Source organism: Diplodia corticola (assembly GCF_001883845.1).
Source record: "Diplodia corticola strain CBS 112549 chromosome Unknown scaffold37, whole genome shotgun sequence".
NCBI lineage: Eukaryota > Fungi > Ascomycota > Dothideomycetes > Botryosphaeriales > Botryosphaeriaceae > Diplodia > Diplodia corticola.
Genome location: NW_017971516.1, coordinates 387,629 through 404,447, shown reverse-complemented (window position 1 = coordinate 404,447; position 16,819 = coordinate 387,629). Strand labels below are relative to the sequence as shown.

At 55.3% G+C, this 16,819-nt stretch overlaps 6 protein-coding genes across 6 annotated transcripts; 3 read left to right on the top strand and 3 right to left on the bottom strand.

The window, feature by feature from the left end:
- Nucleotides 1–482: 482 nt before the first annotated feature.
- BKCO1_37000122 (glycoside hydrolase family 5 protein) lies at nucleotides 483–1,592 on the top strand (the record flags this gene model as incomplete). Its single annotated transcript, XM_020275000.1, has 5 exons — nucleotides 483–555; nucleotides 605–619; nucleotides 668–1,025; nucleotides 1,125–1,176; nucleotides 1,272–1,592. The coding sequence occupies 5 exons, from the start codon at nucleotides 483–485 to the stop codon at nucleotides 1,590–1,592; spliced, it is 819 nt and encodes a 272-aa protein (XP_020128879.1).
- Nucleotides 1,593–3,000: 1,408 nt separating this feature from the next.
- Nucleotides 3,001–4,638, top strand: BKCO1_37000121 (udp-3-o-(3-hydroxymyristoyl) glucosamine n-acyltransferase; the record flags this gene model as incomplete). The annotated part of the gene is made up of 2 exons (XM_020274999.1): nucleotides 3,001–4,175; nucleotides 4,590–4,638. 2 exons carry the CDS (start codon nucleotides 3,001–3,003, stop codon nucleotides 4,636–4,638), a joined length of 1,224 nt encoding a protein of 407 aa, XP_020128876.1.
- A 1,105-nt stretch (nucleotides 4,639–5,743) lies between these two features.
- BKCO1_37000120 (uncharacterized protein) lies at nucleotides 5,744–6,760 on the bottom strand (the record flags this gene model as incomplete). The annotated part of the gene is made up of 1 exon (XM_020274998.1): nucleotides 5,744–6,760. The coding sequence occupies one exon, from the start codon at nucleotides 6,758–6,760 to the stop codon at nucleotides 5,744–5,746; it is 1,017 nt and encodes a 338-aa protein (XP_020128877.1).
- A 1,597-nt stretch (nucleotides 6,761–8,357) lies between these two features.
- BKCO1_37000119 (uncharacterized protein) lies at nucleotides 8,358–9,988 on the top strand (the record flags this gene model as incomplete). The annotated part of the gene is made up of 3 exons (XM_020274996.1): nucleotides 8,358–8,817; nucleotides 8,877–8,990; nucleotides 9,048–9,988. The coding sequence occupies 3 exons, from the start codon at nucleotides 8,358–8,360 to the stop codon at nucleotides 9,986–9,988; spliced, it is 1,515 nt and encodes a 504-aa protein (XP_020128793.1).
- Nucleotides 9,989–10,489: 501 nt separating this feature from the next.
- Nucleotides 10,490–11,020, bottom strand: BKCO1_37000118 (uncharacterized protein; the record flags this gene model as incomplete). The annotated part of the gene is made up of 1 exon (XM_020274995.1): nucleotides 10,490–11,020. The coding sequence occupies one exon, from the start codon at nucleotides 11,018–11,020 to the stop codon at nucleotides 10,490–10,492; it is 531 nt and encodes a 176-aa protein (XP_020128792.1).
- Nucleotides 11,021–14,322: 3,302 nt separating this feature from the next.
- On the bottom strand, nucleotides 14,323–16,547 carry BKCO1_37000117 (caib baif family enzyme; the record flags this gene model as incomplete). The annotated part of the gene is made up of 4 exons (XM_020274994.1): nucleotides 14,323–15,039; nucleotides 15,090–15,301; nucleotides 15,369–16,117; nucleotides 16,174–16,547. 4 exons carry the CDS (start codon nucleotides 16,545–16,547, stop codon nucleotides 14,323–14,325), a joined length of 2,052 nt encoding a protein of 683 aa, XP_020128787.1.
- Nucleotides 16,548–16,819: the final 272 nt, after the last annotated feature.

Here is a 16,819-nt window from a genome sequence, read left to right as displayed (position 1 = left end):
GAGATCGATCCCACCTTTTTCTTTTGTTCCCTTGCCCCCGGGGCTAACTCCGCCTTAGCCGACGTGGATGACGGCAAGGCCCGTCGAGCTATCCGGGAATCCCGGGTATGGCTGATCAATAAGAGCCAAGCTTCGCACAAGCGAGTTGCTTAGCTTGGGGGCCGAGATCCAGTGCTGTTGGTGGTGCAACATGATTGGTTCAGACAAATTCAGGCCAAGTGGTTCCTGACATGACCGGTGGATCCATCGCGTGCGACGCGAGCTTCGTACACTGGAGCCAAAAGGAAGCCTAGGAACGAGACTCTGAGATCGAACATATAGCTCACCTTTCGCGGCTGTTTCCATCTTGAGCTTTCCACTAGACGGATTGAACCTATCTGTACAACTTTCCATCTCCTGCATCATACGAAGCTCGGACAACTGCACACTGCTCGGCATCACAGAAATTCCCCCAAGCAGGCAAAGAAAGTGATTTGATCAGGATGCTCCACACCAGTGGAAAAACCGCCTTGCTGCTGTCGCTTGCCGCTTGCGGCGCAGCAAAGGTCCAATTGGGTACGCAAGCTCCAACTCACATTCAACATCCAGCGTTGACGCATCACAGCCGGCGTAAACATCGGTGAGTTCCTCCAACCCGGCTCCCACCCTCCGTAGCTTATCCCCACAGCCGGCTTCGACTTCACCTGCACGACCGACGGCAGCTGCGACCTCAGCAAGCTCTACCCGCCCCTAACCCAGTACGGCGGGCCCGACGGCGCGGGGCAGATGCAACATCTCGCCAAGGACCTCGGCCTCAACGTCTTCCGCCTGCCCGTCGCGTGGCAGTACCTCGCCGACAACACGCTCGGCGTCGACTTCAACGCGGCGAACTTCGCCAAATATGACGCCCTGGTCCGCGCGTGCCTCGACACCGGTGCTAAGTGCATCGTCGACCTACACAACTACGCGCGCTGGAACGGGAACATCGTCGGCCAGTCGGGCGGTGCGGTGACGAATGAGCATTTGACGAACGCGTGGTGGCAGCTGTAAGAGAGAAAACAAAAAAAATCGATTCCCCCATCACCGGGACGCGCGGAAGTATGACCAGACCAACCCGCTGACGACGGGACGGTGCGCGACCACAGAGCGACAAAGTACAAGAACGAAGCCAACGTCATCTTCGGCCTCATGAACGAAGTAAGTAACCAGCGGGACACACGCACACGTCCAACGGCCGCACTCGGCTTCCTCCCTCCCCCAGCTACGTGCTCAACTAAACCCTCGCATCACAGCCGCACCACCTCGACGTCCCCACCTGGGCCACCACCCTCCAATGGGTCGTCAACACCATCCGCAGCGCGGGCGCGACGACGCAAACCATCCTGCTCGCGGGCACCGACTTCGCGGCCGCCGGCTCCTTCGCCAGCACGTCCGCGGCCGCCCTCGCCGCCATCGCCGACCCCGATGGCTCCACCGACAAGCTGGTCTTCGACGTGCACCAGTACCTCGACGCGAGCTACTCGGGCACCACGACTGAGTGCGTTCGCGACGGGGTGGACGACGGGCTGGCGCCGCTGGCGGAGTGGTTGAGGGCGAGGGGGAGGAGGGCGTGAGTTCTTGTGCTCCCGGGACATGTACCACTGATGTGCTTGGTTGGCTGACGTGATGGGGTGCATGCAGGTTTTTGACGGAGACGGGGGGCGGGAATACCGCGTCGTGCAGTCAGCATGTTTGCGCCGAGTTGGATTGGATGAAGTGAGTTACCGGAGCGGGAGGGGTGGTGGGAGTGTTTGAGGAAGCGTGCTAACGGTGTTTTTGGTAGTTATAATAGCGATGTGTTTCTCGGTTGGGTCGGGTGGGCTGCTGGGTCGTTTGATAGGTCGTATGAGCTTAGCCTGACGCCGGTGAAGAACGGGGGCGTGTGGGAGGACACGAGCTTGATGACGGACTGCGTGGCTGGGAAGTTTAAGTAGGTGTAGTCGACTGGTGTCTTGTCTACAGCGAAGAAGATTTACGCTGCCTCCCGTTGCAGCTTCTACCCTTGAGCTAAATCGCGCTATCGACAGTCGGAAAAGGTGGATTGCTTACAAGCTAGGCTTGTAGGATATGTGGCTTTTATACATTGCTAAGTAGGGTGTAATATCTCACTGTCATCTCTCCCCCTCACGTCGGGTGATGGCGTAGGGAGGGACGGGCCCCACTTCGCGATCGGTTGGCTGGCACTTGCGGTGAGGCTTCGGGCCAATGATGCAACGAGACTCGTAATTTCGATCAGCTATGGGCCCATATATCGAGGGTACTTGTAAAGCAGAGTGCAATGGTTTCAGGCATCAACAATGTTGGCTCGGCGCTTTGTGGACATGATTGACGGGCCCGTTCGCCGTGTAACGTACATGTTCTGGCCAATCCACGCCCCTTGTTTGGCCTCACTCACCGACATTCGTCTGTTTTGTCTTTGAACAGACAAAGATTACGTGGCTCGCACAGATATTGCGCTGATATTACTCATGCCTGCAACCGTATAGAGCAGCACCGCTACGATCTTCAACGCATCATGCGAACTGACTGGTGGCATAAATATATCTTCCATCCCCCCTCACGTCGGCGGCCTCCAGTTTTGTCCTTTCCTGGAACGTCGTCTTTTTTGCCTTTTGCCTCGCGGATATGGGACATTCCCATTTCTCTGAGCCCAACCCCTATCATTCGTTATCCAGTCTAAATAGCCATGAACGTCCAGATAAGAAGTGGCCAGTGCGTCGTGCACTCGAGTGGTACATGTTCATGGTACATCTCTTGGTTATGCTCATCGTAGCCATGGAGATCCTTTTTCATCTCGATGGCAAGGTTTTTCCTTCCGGTGGGGACTCTGTGCTAGACAATCTTTCTGGTTCGAAGACATTGTCTCAAGCAGATATAAGCACTTTAATATCCGCTGGGCTCGTAATTGAGCGGTGGGCAACCACTTCCTGCGCCGTACTTGCGGCGCAGAGGTGCATGTTCATCCTGCTTGAGAAGCACGGAATGACCTTCCAATCCGTCGATCGGCTACTCAGCCTTGGACTGGTACCATTGGGGAGGACATGGCATCAGATCAGCTGTGTGTGTGTACTCATGCTTCTCTTCCCGGCCCAATGGAGCACTCCCCTGGCATCTGGAGCTATCTCTTGGCTACCTGCTCTAAATCTTCAGCCTTCCAACATTACAGCCTCCCTACCTGTGGCTGGATTTGGACCCCCTCTTGTCTGGTTCAATCTGTATGGCGAAGCCCGCGAAACAGTCAAGCAGCGTGCACAAGGAGTTGCAGTAACACTCAACTATCCCTCGTCTTTCTACAGACCAGTCGACGGAAGCGCCACTCCATCCCGCCGCCGCGTGGACTCTTTGAGACAGGAGCTTCAAGATGGCAACGCTGACTCGCAACAAATTCCCCTCGAATCCAGAATATCGAACGCGACCCTACCATATTTTCGCATGGAAAGCATTGAATGGCTTGACGATCAGCCTGCTTTTCATGATTTCTTCAACAGCTCACGATCCCTCGGCTCTTTCACCAACCTAGAATCCTCCCCCTACAACGTCTTAATGTACGGCATCCGCACCGAAACCGCCATCCTCGACTGGAACCTCCGCCTGAACCTGGGCGACCTGCCCACCTGGCCCTCCCCCACAACCATCAACGCCACCTACACCCTCGCCGTCATGGTCAGCCGCCGCGAAAACCAACCGGAAGAAGGAACATGCCTATCCGTCAGCCCGACATACGGCCACCTGCCCCCGAAACAGCAATTCCGCCTCACCTTCTACAACGAAAAGACGGGCATCCGCGACGAAAACTGCTACATGTTCGCCAACGTCACCGTCGCCGCCGGCGTCGTCCACGGCCAGCAATGCCCCCTCGTCTCCTCCGGCGTCATCGAGCACCGCGCAGCCGACGCATCCGCCGTCGACATCCATCCCCACCCGCTCGTCGCCCCGGCCTTCCGCATCCTCCCCGAGATCCTCTTCGGGCTCGCCGAGATGAACGCCACAAACGGTCCCACGTGGGACAACCTGTCCGGCCACGTGGTCGGGTCGTGGTCGCTGGCGTTCCAGGCGACGTGGAACGCGCTGAACGACTGGTGCGAGACGGGCGCGGCGGCGGCGGCGGTCCGCGTGCCGGTGCCGTCGGTGCGGGCGCAGGTGGCGCGCGAGAGGATGTATGTGTGGGTGGGGCTGCAGTGCCTCGTGACGGTCGCGGGGGCGCTGTTGGTCGTGCTGCAGATGGGGTGCGAGGGGAGTGCGGTGAGGGGGTTTGCGGCCGCGTGTTTGTTGGTGGATCCGTGCGAGTTTGTGGGGGAGGAGTTGGTCGGGGGGAGGCGGAGGTTGGTGGAGGAGGATTATCGGGGGTTGGGGAGCGTGGAGGTGGTGCATCGCTCGGATGAAGGGCCGCAAGGCTGTGGGTATAGGGCTTTGCGTGGGAAGGCAGGCCGTGGTCGGAGGCGGCGGGGTGTTGAGGCTGGAAGTGTTGGTTCGGATTGCCTTGCGGAGTCGCAGGATGAGTCGGGTGGAGGGCAAGAGGGACATGAAATGACTTCTCGCGTGGTGGTAGAAAGTGACCCTGATTTTCACAGTGGGGGCAAAAAGAAATCCACCCGCTTAAGCCAGCTTCATGGAGAGTAGGGTCCTATATCTACGTGCACTTACGTCGTTTGAACATATATACACATATGCATCCGCATATCTTGTTCACCCTTAAAAAAAAAAAGGCTGCCAACGTATATCCACATCGAGATATTGCTTCGACTGCTCACATAAAGGATTGATGTAGATTGCTTTTGTTTTCCCCCACATTATTGTTAGACAGGAGGCAATGCATAATAAAATCGTGCAATATCCGTATTTAAGCTCGTTAGTCGGCTGTAGGCCGTTTGGGCTATTGACGAAAGTTCCATAGTTGCTCCACGATTCTCTTCGAATACTGGTCATAAAGCGGCGCTAATAGGCGCAATAGTAAGCCGCCGAGCACGGTAAAACTTCTGCATAAAAGGAAATCTGCATTTTCCACCAGGACTTACACTGCTTTAACGAATAAGAAGTATCTCCAACCTAGCCAATGCCACTACCCCCCTATACACAAGCTGACCTAGCTTGACCACCCGGGTGGCATTAGCAAATGCAGCTTGTGTTCGTCCGCCTGCATGATCCTCGCATTCCCCACCAAATGGCGGGCTTAGCGAAGACTGCTAAGCGTCTCAAGGCATTCCACGTTGGAGGGAAGATCGACGGCTGGACAAAGGGGTAGAAGCAAGGGCGGCGAAATCCGAAAGCATGCCGAGAGGAGAGTATATAAACCGATTATGAAGCGGTGGGCAAAGAAAAAGGCACATCACTCTTGGCTAATTAAGCGGATCAGTGTCGGCTCTTTCGCCCTCAATGATCGCCAGTGATAGTTTAATCGCACGGAGTCTGTGTTATTTCCTTGGTCTGGACCTTGTGCGCGACCCATCCCAGCAAGCATGAAACGATACGAGATCCCCTGCTTACTTGATGACAGGGACGCAAACTATCATTGGATGACTCACCATTATGAGGATCAAAAGGAAAGATGACAGTGCTTCAAATGACTCGCCAGCTGTCGGGAAAATTAAAGGGAATAAAAGAAGTCGCAAACAATGACAACAACAGTACATGTTCGATTCAAAGTCTCCTGCTCCGAATGAACGAGAAACCAACTCTGAGACAGTGCCCCTCCGATCTCACGAAAATACACAAGCAGCTCCTCCGCTCAATACGGCCAACCAATCGTCTCGGCCCACCATCCCTTCAGACCACCCAGCCTCTGCAGCTCCGCCCTACGCCTCTCCCTCTCCTCCACTCTCAACCCCTCATCCATGCTCCTCACCCACTTCACCTTCTCCCTCTGCGTCATACACTCAAAAGCGGCACTCTCCTCTGCCACCCGAATAACCTCCTTCACCACCGCCCTCTGCGCCCCCGTCATCACCCTCACCATGACCCCCTCCTCTCCCCCAGTGAACCCATCATCGAATAACTCCTTCATCCGCTCCCCACCCTTCAGAACAGCCTCCTTACACCTCTGCAACCTCCTCTCCCTCCCCACCCCCTCCGCAACCTCCCCCACTTCCTTCTCATCCTCACTCAACCCACCACCCACCCCGCCCTCCTTCCAGCCCTTGCCGTCATCCTCCCCATGCGGCCCCAGCCCCTCCGCCCCAAAAACTCCCAACTCCCTCCCAGGGACTTCGTCAAGCGCCGGCAGCCGATCCAGCACGGTGCTGTCCGCCCAACACAGCGACGGGACGAACGATATCCACGCGAGGTGTTGGGGCGTGATGAAGGACTGCGGTCTCGTCCTGGGGGCACCGTGACCGGTGGCAGATCTATTGGATAAGCTGGTCGGCAGATACGGCGAGGGGATAGACGTCAATTCTGGCGCGATGGTACGGGCGAGGCCGCATGCGATCGCGCCGAGGATTAAGCCGAGTGCGAAGGTGAGCCGGGTGGAGCGGTCTGCGCACTGGAGGTGTTGGCGGCTGTGGCTGCGGTGGGGGGTGGTTGGCGAGGTGGGCGAGGGTGAGGGCGAGGGTGCGTAGACGCGGATGATGGGGTTGGCTGGGATTGTCGTTCGGGTGCTGGTGCGTGGGGTGGAGGCGTAGGAGGTGGAGTGCGGCTGCTGTGGAGAGGGGTCCGGGATGTTGCTGGCGGAGTCGGGCGTGATTTTCCGGGAGGTGGTGTTGGCGCGGCTGCGGCTACGGGTGCGGGCGCCGTCGAATTTGGGCATGGTGATGCAAGTCAATTACGACTTGAGGGTGCTAGTAGTCGCGATATGCACGGGAAGAATTGCTTTTCTTTTTCTTCATAGGTTGCGATGATGAGAATAGCGTGGTGGTAGAGAAGTGGGTGGAAATGATTTTATTTTGCTGGGCAATGGATGAATGCGGAGCATGAAAGACATGCTTGGCAGCCGTGTCCAGCGACAGCGCGGACTGGTGTACAGAACAGGCGGGACAAACCAAAAAGTACCAATGGTGAAGACGGCAAGACGCAACAGACGCAGAAAACCGGTAGGAACAAGGTAGACTATGCGAGAAGACAGTATATACCTTCGTACGTGCCTTAATTCGAGATTGATACGCTCCATGTGGAATAGAGGGAGATCAACCAATATGTTCATAGTCCGGATGCATCAATGCCCAGCGTTGGCATTATCCCGAATGCGGCTGCCAAGTAGGGCCTTGTGCTCAGGAGCATCATGGTCATGAGAAATATTATCTATGAGCCCACCGTGATACACGAAAATCAGTCAAAATCCAAAAATGAAAAGATATACGGAGATGCGCCCATGGGAATTGGCGGGTGACGGATGGCGGCGCTCACATGCGTCTGCATGTATGACTTCGCTATGCTCGGGCCCAAGCTGATAATGTGGACATGTCTGGAGCGCAATGGCTGCGGCCTCCTTGAGTGACTCAGCACCAATGATAGTAACTCCTTTGTTTCTTGTTGTCATTATCAGAAGACAACTGTTCCAGCTGTATATCGCTTCTTTCTGGCTTGGAAGACCTTTGCAATTGGAGTGGCCCTTACGTGGCTCAGCAGTAATCTGATCGACACACTTAGTTTCCCCTTTGAAGACATTCCGAGCCTACGGCCGCCGTATATGCTTGGAAAAAAGCGAAACAGGAGAAATCAAAAAGGCGGCCGTTTCCCACCCACGTTGACCCGAGCTCTCTCGCCACTGGGACATTCATGTGTCTGACGCTTCTTTCCGAAACCCACCGATCCTTTGTTCCAAGCCTGCGTTTTGCTGCACAGACCGCGGGCGAGCCTCCGCACAACCAAGCCTCTTTGATGCCTGGATTAAAGCCTTCGGGAAACTGCCGCCGCGGTGCGTGGGCTCAACCTCAATTCAGGAGCAATTGAGCAGTGTGAGCAATGGGCAAGTTCTGAAATGAGTGTGCTTGGAACTTCGAGGCTATTTCACGATGTTCGTTATCATGAAGAGTCGGAGCGACGTCAAGCAGGTCTCACAATGCCCATTCCGCGTCATCTCTTCTGGCATCTAGCGAACAATGAAGCCTTCTATAGCGCTGTTCTCTTTTTCCGCTACTAGCGTTGCCCCGCGGCAAACGTTGCGGCTGAAACTCGAACGAACATCTCACATCCTGGGTCAGCTGGATTGTGAGGGCGGCTGTACCGACGGCATTCACTCAACCTGAGACATTTCGATCCAGCACCCAGACCATCGCCTACCCTGTGCGCGAAAACCGGTACGCTCGTAGAGAACCTCGCCGCCCCGCCGCTTAAAAGTCTGGTCTCACGCCCACGTCATTTCCTTCACATCATCAGCTTTACCTCCCCTTTCCATCACCACCGCCATGATTGAAAGCTGCAAGGGAATCACCACCAAAGGCGTGTCGTGCACGGCTAACGCGGTGAAAAATGGCTACTGTATCCTTCACTCCAAGCGCCATGCGCAGGCCATTCGACACCCTATTCTCTTATCCCCGCATCCAGACACTGACGCTGCCTGCAACAAACCTCTCCCGCATCTCCCTTCCTCTAATGACAGTCTGTCTTTTCCTCGCCGCAGACGCTGCAGCAGAACAAAAGCAATCAAATCTCCCAAGCATAAAGGCTGCGACCTAAGTGACCATCCTACCTCTCGATGGGACACCATCTCCCCGCTGGATGCAGACTTTTCCGAGGGCGAGGAGATTACGATTCAGCTCGTACCGAGCGAGGAAGTTTGGCTGTCTTTATCAGAAAGCGATAGTGCCTATGGCAGCGACGACAGTACCGGCAGCATTCACAGCCATAGAAGCACCGCGAGCAGCCGTAAGCATGAACTCTCTTCTTTCTCTATGTTTCCATCCCACTCAACGTTCCACCCGCAGACTCCATACAAGATTCTCCTGTCAAGTTTGAGCCCTATTACATGGGTGCACTCTGGCGGGGTAATCCACCCGACGGCGTTATAGTCGTCGGAGACAAAGACAGTAACCGCATTCGTAAGTGACCTCGTTCACCCAATCGCTTCCAGCTAACCATTGTCTCTCCCATATCAGGGCGCTCCATTCGTCAAGATGCCCGCAGACGCCATGCCAAAAATAAGCATGGCAAAATGGAGCTCGAACAAGAGCACAGCGAGGACGGGCAGGACAACAACAGCTATTACCCATCGCCGATGCGATGGCCGTTTTCCTCCCCAACCAGTGTCTACTTCGCCCACCGCAGCGAGCAGAATGAAGAGGAGGGGTCGTATGTAGAGAACCAAACCCCTCTCTACCGCCGCCGTCGCGGCATCATCTCAGAGATAAATATCGCCATCGACAGCCTAGCCAACCACGACGACAGGGGCACCCCCTTCCCTTTCCTCGCCAAAGTCCCATGCACCCACTCCATTCAGCCCAAAACTAAGAAGATAAAGAAACTCGAGCCCTCCACACTCACCGCACCCATACTCAGTCCCTACCGCTTCCAGCCCCTCCGCTCCGCTCCACTCCCCCCGCCAGGCGGGTCCGCCACCGCCACAGCCCTCGGTATTCTCTCCACGAACACAAGCCCCCTTCTCCTATCCAGCAGTATCCACTCCTCGCGCCACAAACTACCTGTCCTCATTTCCCCGCCCTCCCTCCCGTCTCCCCATTCTGCGTCGCTATGCTGTGCCACTCCCAGCGCCCAGGACGAGTCCGACGAGTTCGATGAATTCGACTCCGGCTCCGACGAGACGGCCATCCCCCAACCGAATGCTGGTCCGGGCGATCAACCACTCCCAACTCTAAACACCCGCGCCGAACTCGAATATATCTGCAACACCTTGCTTGCGCTCCGGCTGCAGTGGGTGGATAATGATAATCTCGCGCTCGATGGGCTTTATAGGCTCGCGTGGCAGCATATACGGATGGTGGGGGATACGCATGGAGTTATGGAGATGGAGGAGCGGAAGGGACTAGAGGAGCAGGGGGTAATAGGGGGGCTGGGGCTGGACGTGGGGCAGACGTGGTGATGGTTGTGATTTTCTATTTTTTTTTTGAAGGGAAGTTTGAGTTGGTTGGACTGGGTATGGTGTTGGGCTGGATTAGATGCCGTGCGGGCCAGTGGGCTGCTGTGTGATCAGAGACCTTAATTTTTGTTGTGGGTGTCGTGGAATTACATTTGTATGAGTGTCGTTTTCGCGGCTCTGGTCTCCAGTTACCTGCATTCTTGCCCGTTTATGTGTAAAGCTTTTGCTGCTCTAAGGAATAAATAGTAAAGTTAGCACAGCATAAACACATGGAACTGCTGCGCTATGTCATCGACCATACAGGTTCTTCCGCTGCGTAAGGTGACATTTCAATATTTTGTTCTTTCTTAATTGTGCATGTATGTACCTGACGATTTGGGCACACCTTTACGGATGTCTCTTTACTCGCTAACCTTACTGTTACATTGGCCACATGATTTACTTCCATGAATGCTAATGAAGATATTCGGACTCGGTCTACGCTTATATAGCTTTGGACTACACTTAGGTATGCCTAAAGCCATTCTCATCCCCACCGCCACCCACCTGCCTCGCCCGAGCCAAGTTCGTCAAATGCGCCAAAAACCCCTCATACATCCCACCAGCTGGGGGCCTGTAGCCGCTGTAGCTCTGATTGCTTCCTGGCATGGGTTGAGGTGAAGGGTGTTCGGTCTGGAGGTCGGCGTCCAATGCGGCCTGCATGTATGGGAGCAGGGGGGCGGGCCTCTTGTTGGCGGGTGTGTTATCGTCGGAGTTTTCAGCTGCGGCGTCGCGCTTGCGTTTCTGTCCCACAGTGCTGGGGGGTGCGAGAGGTTGTTGTGAGGGGGTATTACTTGGGGTTGTGCTGGTCTGTTGGGAGAGCGTAGGCCGCTTGCTTGCGGGAGCGCCGGAGGAGGAGGAGAAAGAGGATGATGATGAAGCGCGGCGTTTGCGCTTTTGTGTCGATGCTGCGTCGGGGTGAGGGGAGCGACTTGCTTGACGTCCGACTTCGTGCAGTGAGAGGTTGTCAAACGTGGCTAGATGGTGAGCGGACATTGAAGATTGATCGAGTTCCGATGTCGTCAGCTTCTCGGGTACTGTTTGACTGGCCTGAACGATCGTCGTGTTTGCTTCGGCAGGAAACGTACGGAAAGGCCGGTGCGCTTCGGTGTTCCAATTCTGTCACCGTTGGTGTGGACGAAGGGCTTGTGGATTATAGAAGCTTCGAGTTCAGTCTATAGTGTACTGTAGATATAAGGTTGGAAAGAGAAGGGACGTGTCTTTGTTAGTTGAGTATTCCACCCGTTGTGTTATTGGAGCTGAGACACAAACGAGATTTGACTCATGAGCTAGACATAGTGATTTTCTTTTTTGACAAGACCTACGCATACGTGCCTTTCGAGTTTTTGAAATGTTACTCTTTGAGCAGTCACATTGAATCCGAAAGCAGCTGCCGTGTATTGAATCGGGTTTGGTCAGACATCTAAAACTGAAGGCGAGTGTGAAAGAGCCGTACAGATTCACGTCTTAGTTGGAACCATTGATAAGTGGCACATGCTTGTGACCAAACAACACTGTCTCGGTGCCACATGATATCGCGACAAGTAAGATACCCTAACGACCTCGCACTCTCAACTACAACACTTTTATTACCACACTCCATATATTTCGAGGACAATGATATACGTTCGATCCTCTACTTGAATTCATTAGTGAATGCAACAAAGCTCCGTCGGTACTATTGTCTAACCTGTACGGGAGAGGGTGAAGCCAGCAAAAGTATTAAACACATGTACAAGGACACCAAATACATTTCATGTATCATTATCAACGAGATCAACCACTCCGATTAGTTCTCCCAACTTTTGATTTTCATTTCTCGGTTGCTGCTCTGTCGCATCTTCGAAAACGATACAATGTTCGGCCAGAAATATGATCAAGACTCTGCTCATTTATAACACATCGGTGGGGGGGAAGGATCTGTCGTACGTTGACTACCATGTGTTAGCTGAGCGCACGTCTGCCTAAACAAAGTTAGAGACATACCACAGCAACCTATATCCATCTAACGGCTGTGCTTGGGGCAGCGCCACGGGCTGAGATTCGTATCAACCGTATATTCCGTACACTGTTCGCCATTAGACGTCACACCCAGGCAACGCTTCATGATAGGGAAATCTAGCACAGTGACGTGGCGGGGACTATCGTCCGGCGAGCACGCCGTACGAGAACTGAGAAAGTGCAAGATCATGATGATGAATGCGAGGTGAACAACTCAAAGGTCGCAGCCGAGGACCCCGTGAAAAAGGATATTGGAGAGGAGTAGGACGAGGGTGGTCAAAATCTTAGAGACCGAGGTGGAGGAAGTAGTTAGCTAGGCAGAAGGTTGCAGTGCTCTAAGCGGCGGTGACGGCGGCTATATAAATGAGCGTGGGCATAGTAAGGTTGAGGGAAAGGGAAAGGGAGTGGACAGAGTGGGTGACCTTTATAGAAGCGTTCTTCGACAGCGTGCTGTTTGCTGCACTAGGAAGTATGATCCCACAAAGATAGCTGGGCTTGTCGTGTTAATGTTTAGCAATCCACGAAAAAGACATCATCGTACCGGAGTGAGCACGGGCACTTTTGCATAACTTCGAACGTCTGAAAAAGTCGCCGCCTAAAGTCACACAACAGAAACGTGCCACCACCCAATCAAGAGGGCACAATCTTCCACAATGGCGTAAACGACGCCCGAACATGCTGGCACACAGTTTTCATCGTAACGCCTTGGGTTTTGACTAAGTCTTAAAGCTTTTCTGGGAACGAAGAATCTTGTATATAAGAGAACTTTGTTAAGTAATTTACAAGAAGAAACATAGCTCTTCCTTCCAAATTCAATCATATTGCCAACTGCGAACACCGTCGGCTCAGTCGCCAAGGCAACCCACGACACTTCTCCCAAGTCTACTCGGTAGATCTTGTTCAAGTGCAAACACACGACCAATTACTACGGCGGTGCAACCATCGTTTCAGCAACTTCATCCGACTTGAAAGCTTTGTTCGCTGTTGACTCACCCGTTGACCACACAGTTCGCCGCTTTCCCCCGCTTACGGCACTCAGCCGCGCACGTGCTGCTCGCTGCACACGACACAGCGCACATTTCGGCGTAACTAACATTCGCCAATTACAGCCTCCCGTCAGTAAGGGTTTAACGATGTTTGTACCACGATGGTATGACGTACCCAGTGTCGGTTGCCACGACGCAGTACTGGCCCTTGCTCCGACAGGCATTGGCACCACCAGGTGCGCAGTTCTTGTTGCCTAGCGACAGGGAGTAAGCGGCGGTGCCGTGGCCAAGGGCCAGAAGGAAGAGTGAGACGGTGTGAGCAATATGCATGGTGGCGGATAGGATGACAGGTTAGACTGCAGGATGAAAGATGATGTTTGAGTAGAAGAGCGGGTGGAGCTGCCGTTTTATATCAAGGGCTGACACTTATATTTGGCGCACTGTATGTATGTGCGCGCCTTCAATGGGTTGGATGATAAAGTTCGATACAGGAAGGAAATGGCCAATAGAAATGTAAAGCGAAGTGACGCTAATAATAAAAGATGTAATTTTGGTCATGCTCATAAGACATTGAGTCATGATTTTACACTAGTCGATGCGTTCAAATGACAACACGAGTCAAAAAGTGTCTTCTAACGCTTCGCTGACCTACGCCACCGTTTCAGGCCTTCCATCTCCCGGTGCCTCCGGATACGAAGTCGGGAAACTAGTGATCGACCGAGCAGGCACCACTCCACCCCCGGTATCCCTCGCCATCCACCATCCCCAACGGAAACTGTTCCAAGTGCTCCTGACTCTCCCAAGAGCTTATTTCGCAGTAATGGTTGTGCACATGGTTGCTCGTCACGCTGTTCCAACTGTTCCGTCCGGGAGGAGTAGCCACAGGCACGGGGCGGAGCCTCCTCTACCTGTAGTTGATCACTTACTCTCCAGCCTTTTCTCGTCATGATTTTTCTCCGCCCTTTCAATTCCTTTCCATTCTTGGCTAGCGGGCCTCGCGTATCGTAGTACATTAGACGATGACGAAGAATGGAGTGCGGAACACGATTTTGACCACGGGGAGCGCATGATGGATGAGATAAGATACCGATCACCTTTTGATATTAGTTGCCGTCTCAGAACTTGCATCCATCAGCAAGTGATTGGGCAGAAGTCTGGCGGCAAGGGGCCTTGTCTCACAAGCGTACTGTGGTGATTCCTGCAAGTTTCGTCTCCAACAGGTTATATCATGTATTCGACATATCCAGAAGACCATCTTGGAGAATGGATTAATCATGTCAGAACAAGCATCGAAAAAGGGTATAGTACTGCTCATAGCTCCTCCAGTTTCGCCAGCCCCTCTCGAAGTGTTTCGGGCAGTTCCATGTCAATGAGACCCAGATGGTGCTGTGAGCCATGGACATCATTCTCCATAAAACCACCGGCTGCCGACTTTTTCCCATCTCTCACCCGCGGCACAGTTACCTTGAAGGCGCGAGCTGGATCAAAGAATCCACACCAGACGATGTCTTCCTGAGGAAATCCCAGCGCCTCGGAAGCCGTCTTAGGGCTCAGCAAACCCGATTGGCGAACCAGGCGGTATACCGACTCAGAGCTGAACATGACGTCGAAGGTGATCTCGTACGGGCCGGCATTTTTGGATCTCAGGACGCTCGCCAACTGCCCCAGCTTCGTGCACGAGGCTAGTCCCTCGGCACGGAAAGCCTTGTCGTCCGTGTGCTCCTCCTCCGTCCGTGTTACGTTCTGTGTTGTAGTAACCTGGGCCGGACGAACTGGCATGTCCAGCCGTAGATGCTGTCGGACCTCTCCTCCGCCCAGTATGGACACACTGTGCGTAAATATAGGGACAGCAGCAGCTTCGCAGCCATCCTTTGAGGCACCTGGCCAAAGGCGCTCCTCCCCAGGTTGAAGGTCCATGAGATGGTAGATCGAGAACTGCGGGCAGGCTCCCAACTCAATTTCATTCTGTCCGCCAATACCGAACCCAAGGTTGCCCGAGGTTGCTTTCTGGCCCGGATACGGCGCGTGCTGTTCGAACCATCAGCGGATATGCTCCTTAAGACCGCGAGTAAACTCACATTGGTGGCGATCCGGGCGGTGCAGGCCACACTGGTGGCAAGCTGCTGCGACGAGGCAAGAGCCTCGCCGACGATGAAAGCTCCGGATTCGCGATCCTCCCTGCCGTACACATGGAACCCCAGCTCCCACTCGCCATCCTTATCGCGGTGCTGCCCAGCAACATACGCCTTAACGCGCTCGAACAAATCGTCTAGCTGCGCGACGAGAATAGCTGCCGCAAACAACGTTAGCCAAAAACATCCCTCCCATCCACACAAACACCAAACATTCGCACTCACGATCTCTCACACGTCCCATAAACGCCGACCGCCACCCCACCGTCGTCGCCCCCTCCAGCTTCACGCGATACGGCGCCGCCTCCTCGGACCCGCTCCCCCACCTGAACTCGCTGCCACGCACACGCACACTGCGTCCATCCCGCAGCGCGCGGTACGTGGCGCCGCGCACGTCGACGGACCCGCCAGGCCCGTTCAGGACGTCCGGCGCGCTCTTCTCGTACATGGAGTGCGCGGCTACGGTCAGCGGGACGCAGCGGGCGCGCGGGTCCAGCGGCGCAATGTCGAAGCTGCCGTCGGCGTAGGCCGTCGCGGTGGCGCCGCGCGACTTGGGCGTCGCGCAGAGGCCGCCGCACTCGAGCACCTGGCCCATGTGGGCGAAGCCGCCGGCGAGGAGGGCGTCGCGCGGCACGGATGGGTGCTTGGGGTTGGCGTTGGCGTTGGCGTTGGCGTTGGCTCCTCCCGCGCCCTGCTGGTGCGAGGCGTGGATGAAGGAGGCCCAGGCGATGTGGGGGGCGGGGTCGTGGGCGCGGCCGGCGACGATGATGTCGAAGTCGGGGTGGGCGGCCATGGCGTCGAGGAAGGGTTCGGGGCCCATTTGGGCGACGATGGTGGGGGTGGCGTCGATGTCGGAGGGTGTGAGTGGGGGGACGCAGGGCCCGCAGCCGGTGATGGCGTTGGCGGCGAGGCGGGAGTGGACGAGGGCGCGGGGGATTTCGGAGAAGAGGGCGATGGTTTTGAAGCGGTAGTGTCTGCGGTGGAGGTCAGGGACGTGGTCGTGCGCGAACTGGCGGAGAGACTGGCTCACTCGTTTCCCTTTTGCTCGGTGATTTCCTTGATGACGGCGAGCATCTCGCGCACGTGCGAGTCGCTGCCGGACCCGCCCGCCGAGGAGAAGATGAGCGGCACGTGGAAGGTGTGGACCAGGGACAGCAGCTTCGCGAGGTCTTGCACGTACGCCGACCGCGGGCAGGACATGACCCCCAGAGCCAGCTTCGACGGCCCGCTGTCGGTGGAGCCCGAGTCGAGGATGATGGCCGCCGGGATGTCGGTGGCGACGAACGACGCCAGAGCGTCTGCTGTCTGCGTCTCGTCGAAGCCGCAGCCCAGCATGCCGACCGGAGTCACGATGTGGCAGAGGGGCGTCGGGCCCCCCTCGTCGCGGACATCGGTGACCGCCATGGTGTAGCGATCAAGCTTCAACCTGGCGATACTGCGTTAGGCATGCGAGTTTTATACTCAGGTGATGGATTTTCACCATGGTGTTGAACTCTGGGTCGGACACGGACTTCCGTGTCCGACCCCGACGGACGTCCGTACGTTCCCCGCATCTTGGCCTACGGAAACCCCCTTGGCACCATGCTGGATTCCACAAACATACGGAATTCTGTGGCTACCGTTGGCCATACTTGCAATGCCTGCCTGCAGCTTGCAGGCCCTTCCGTCTCGGATGC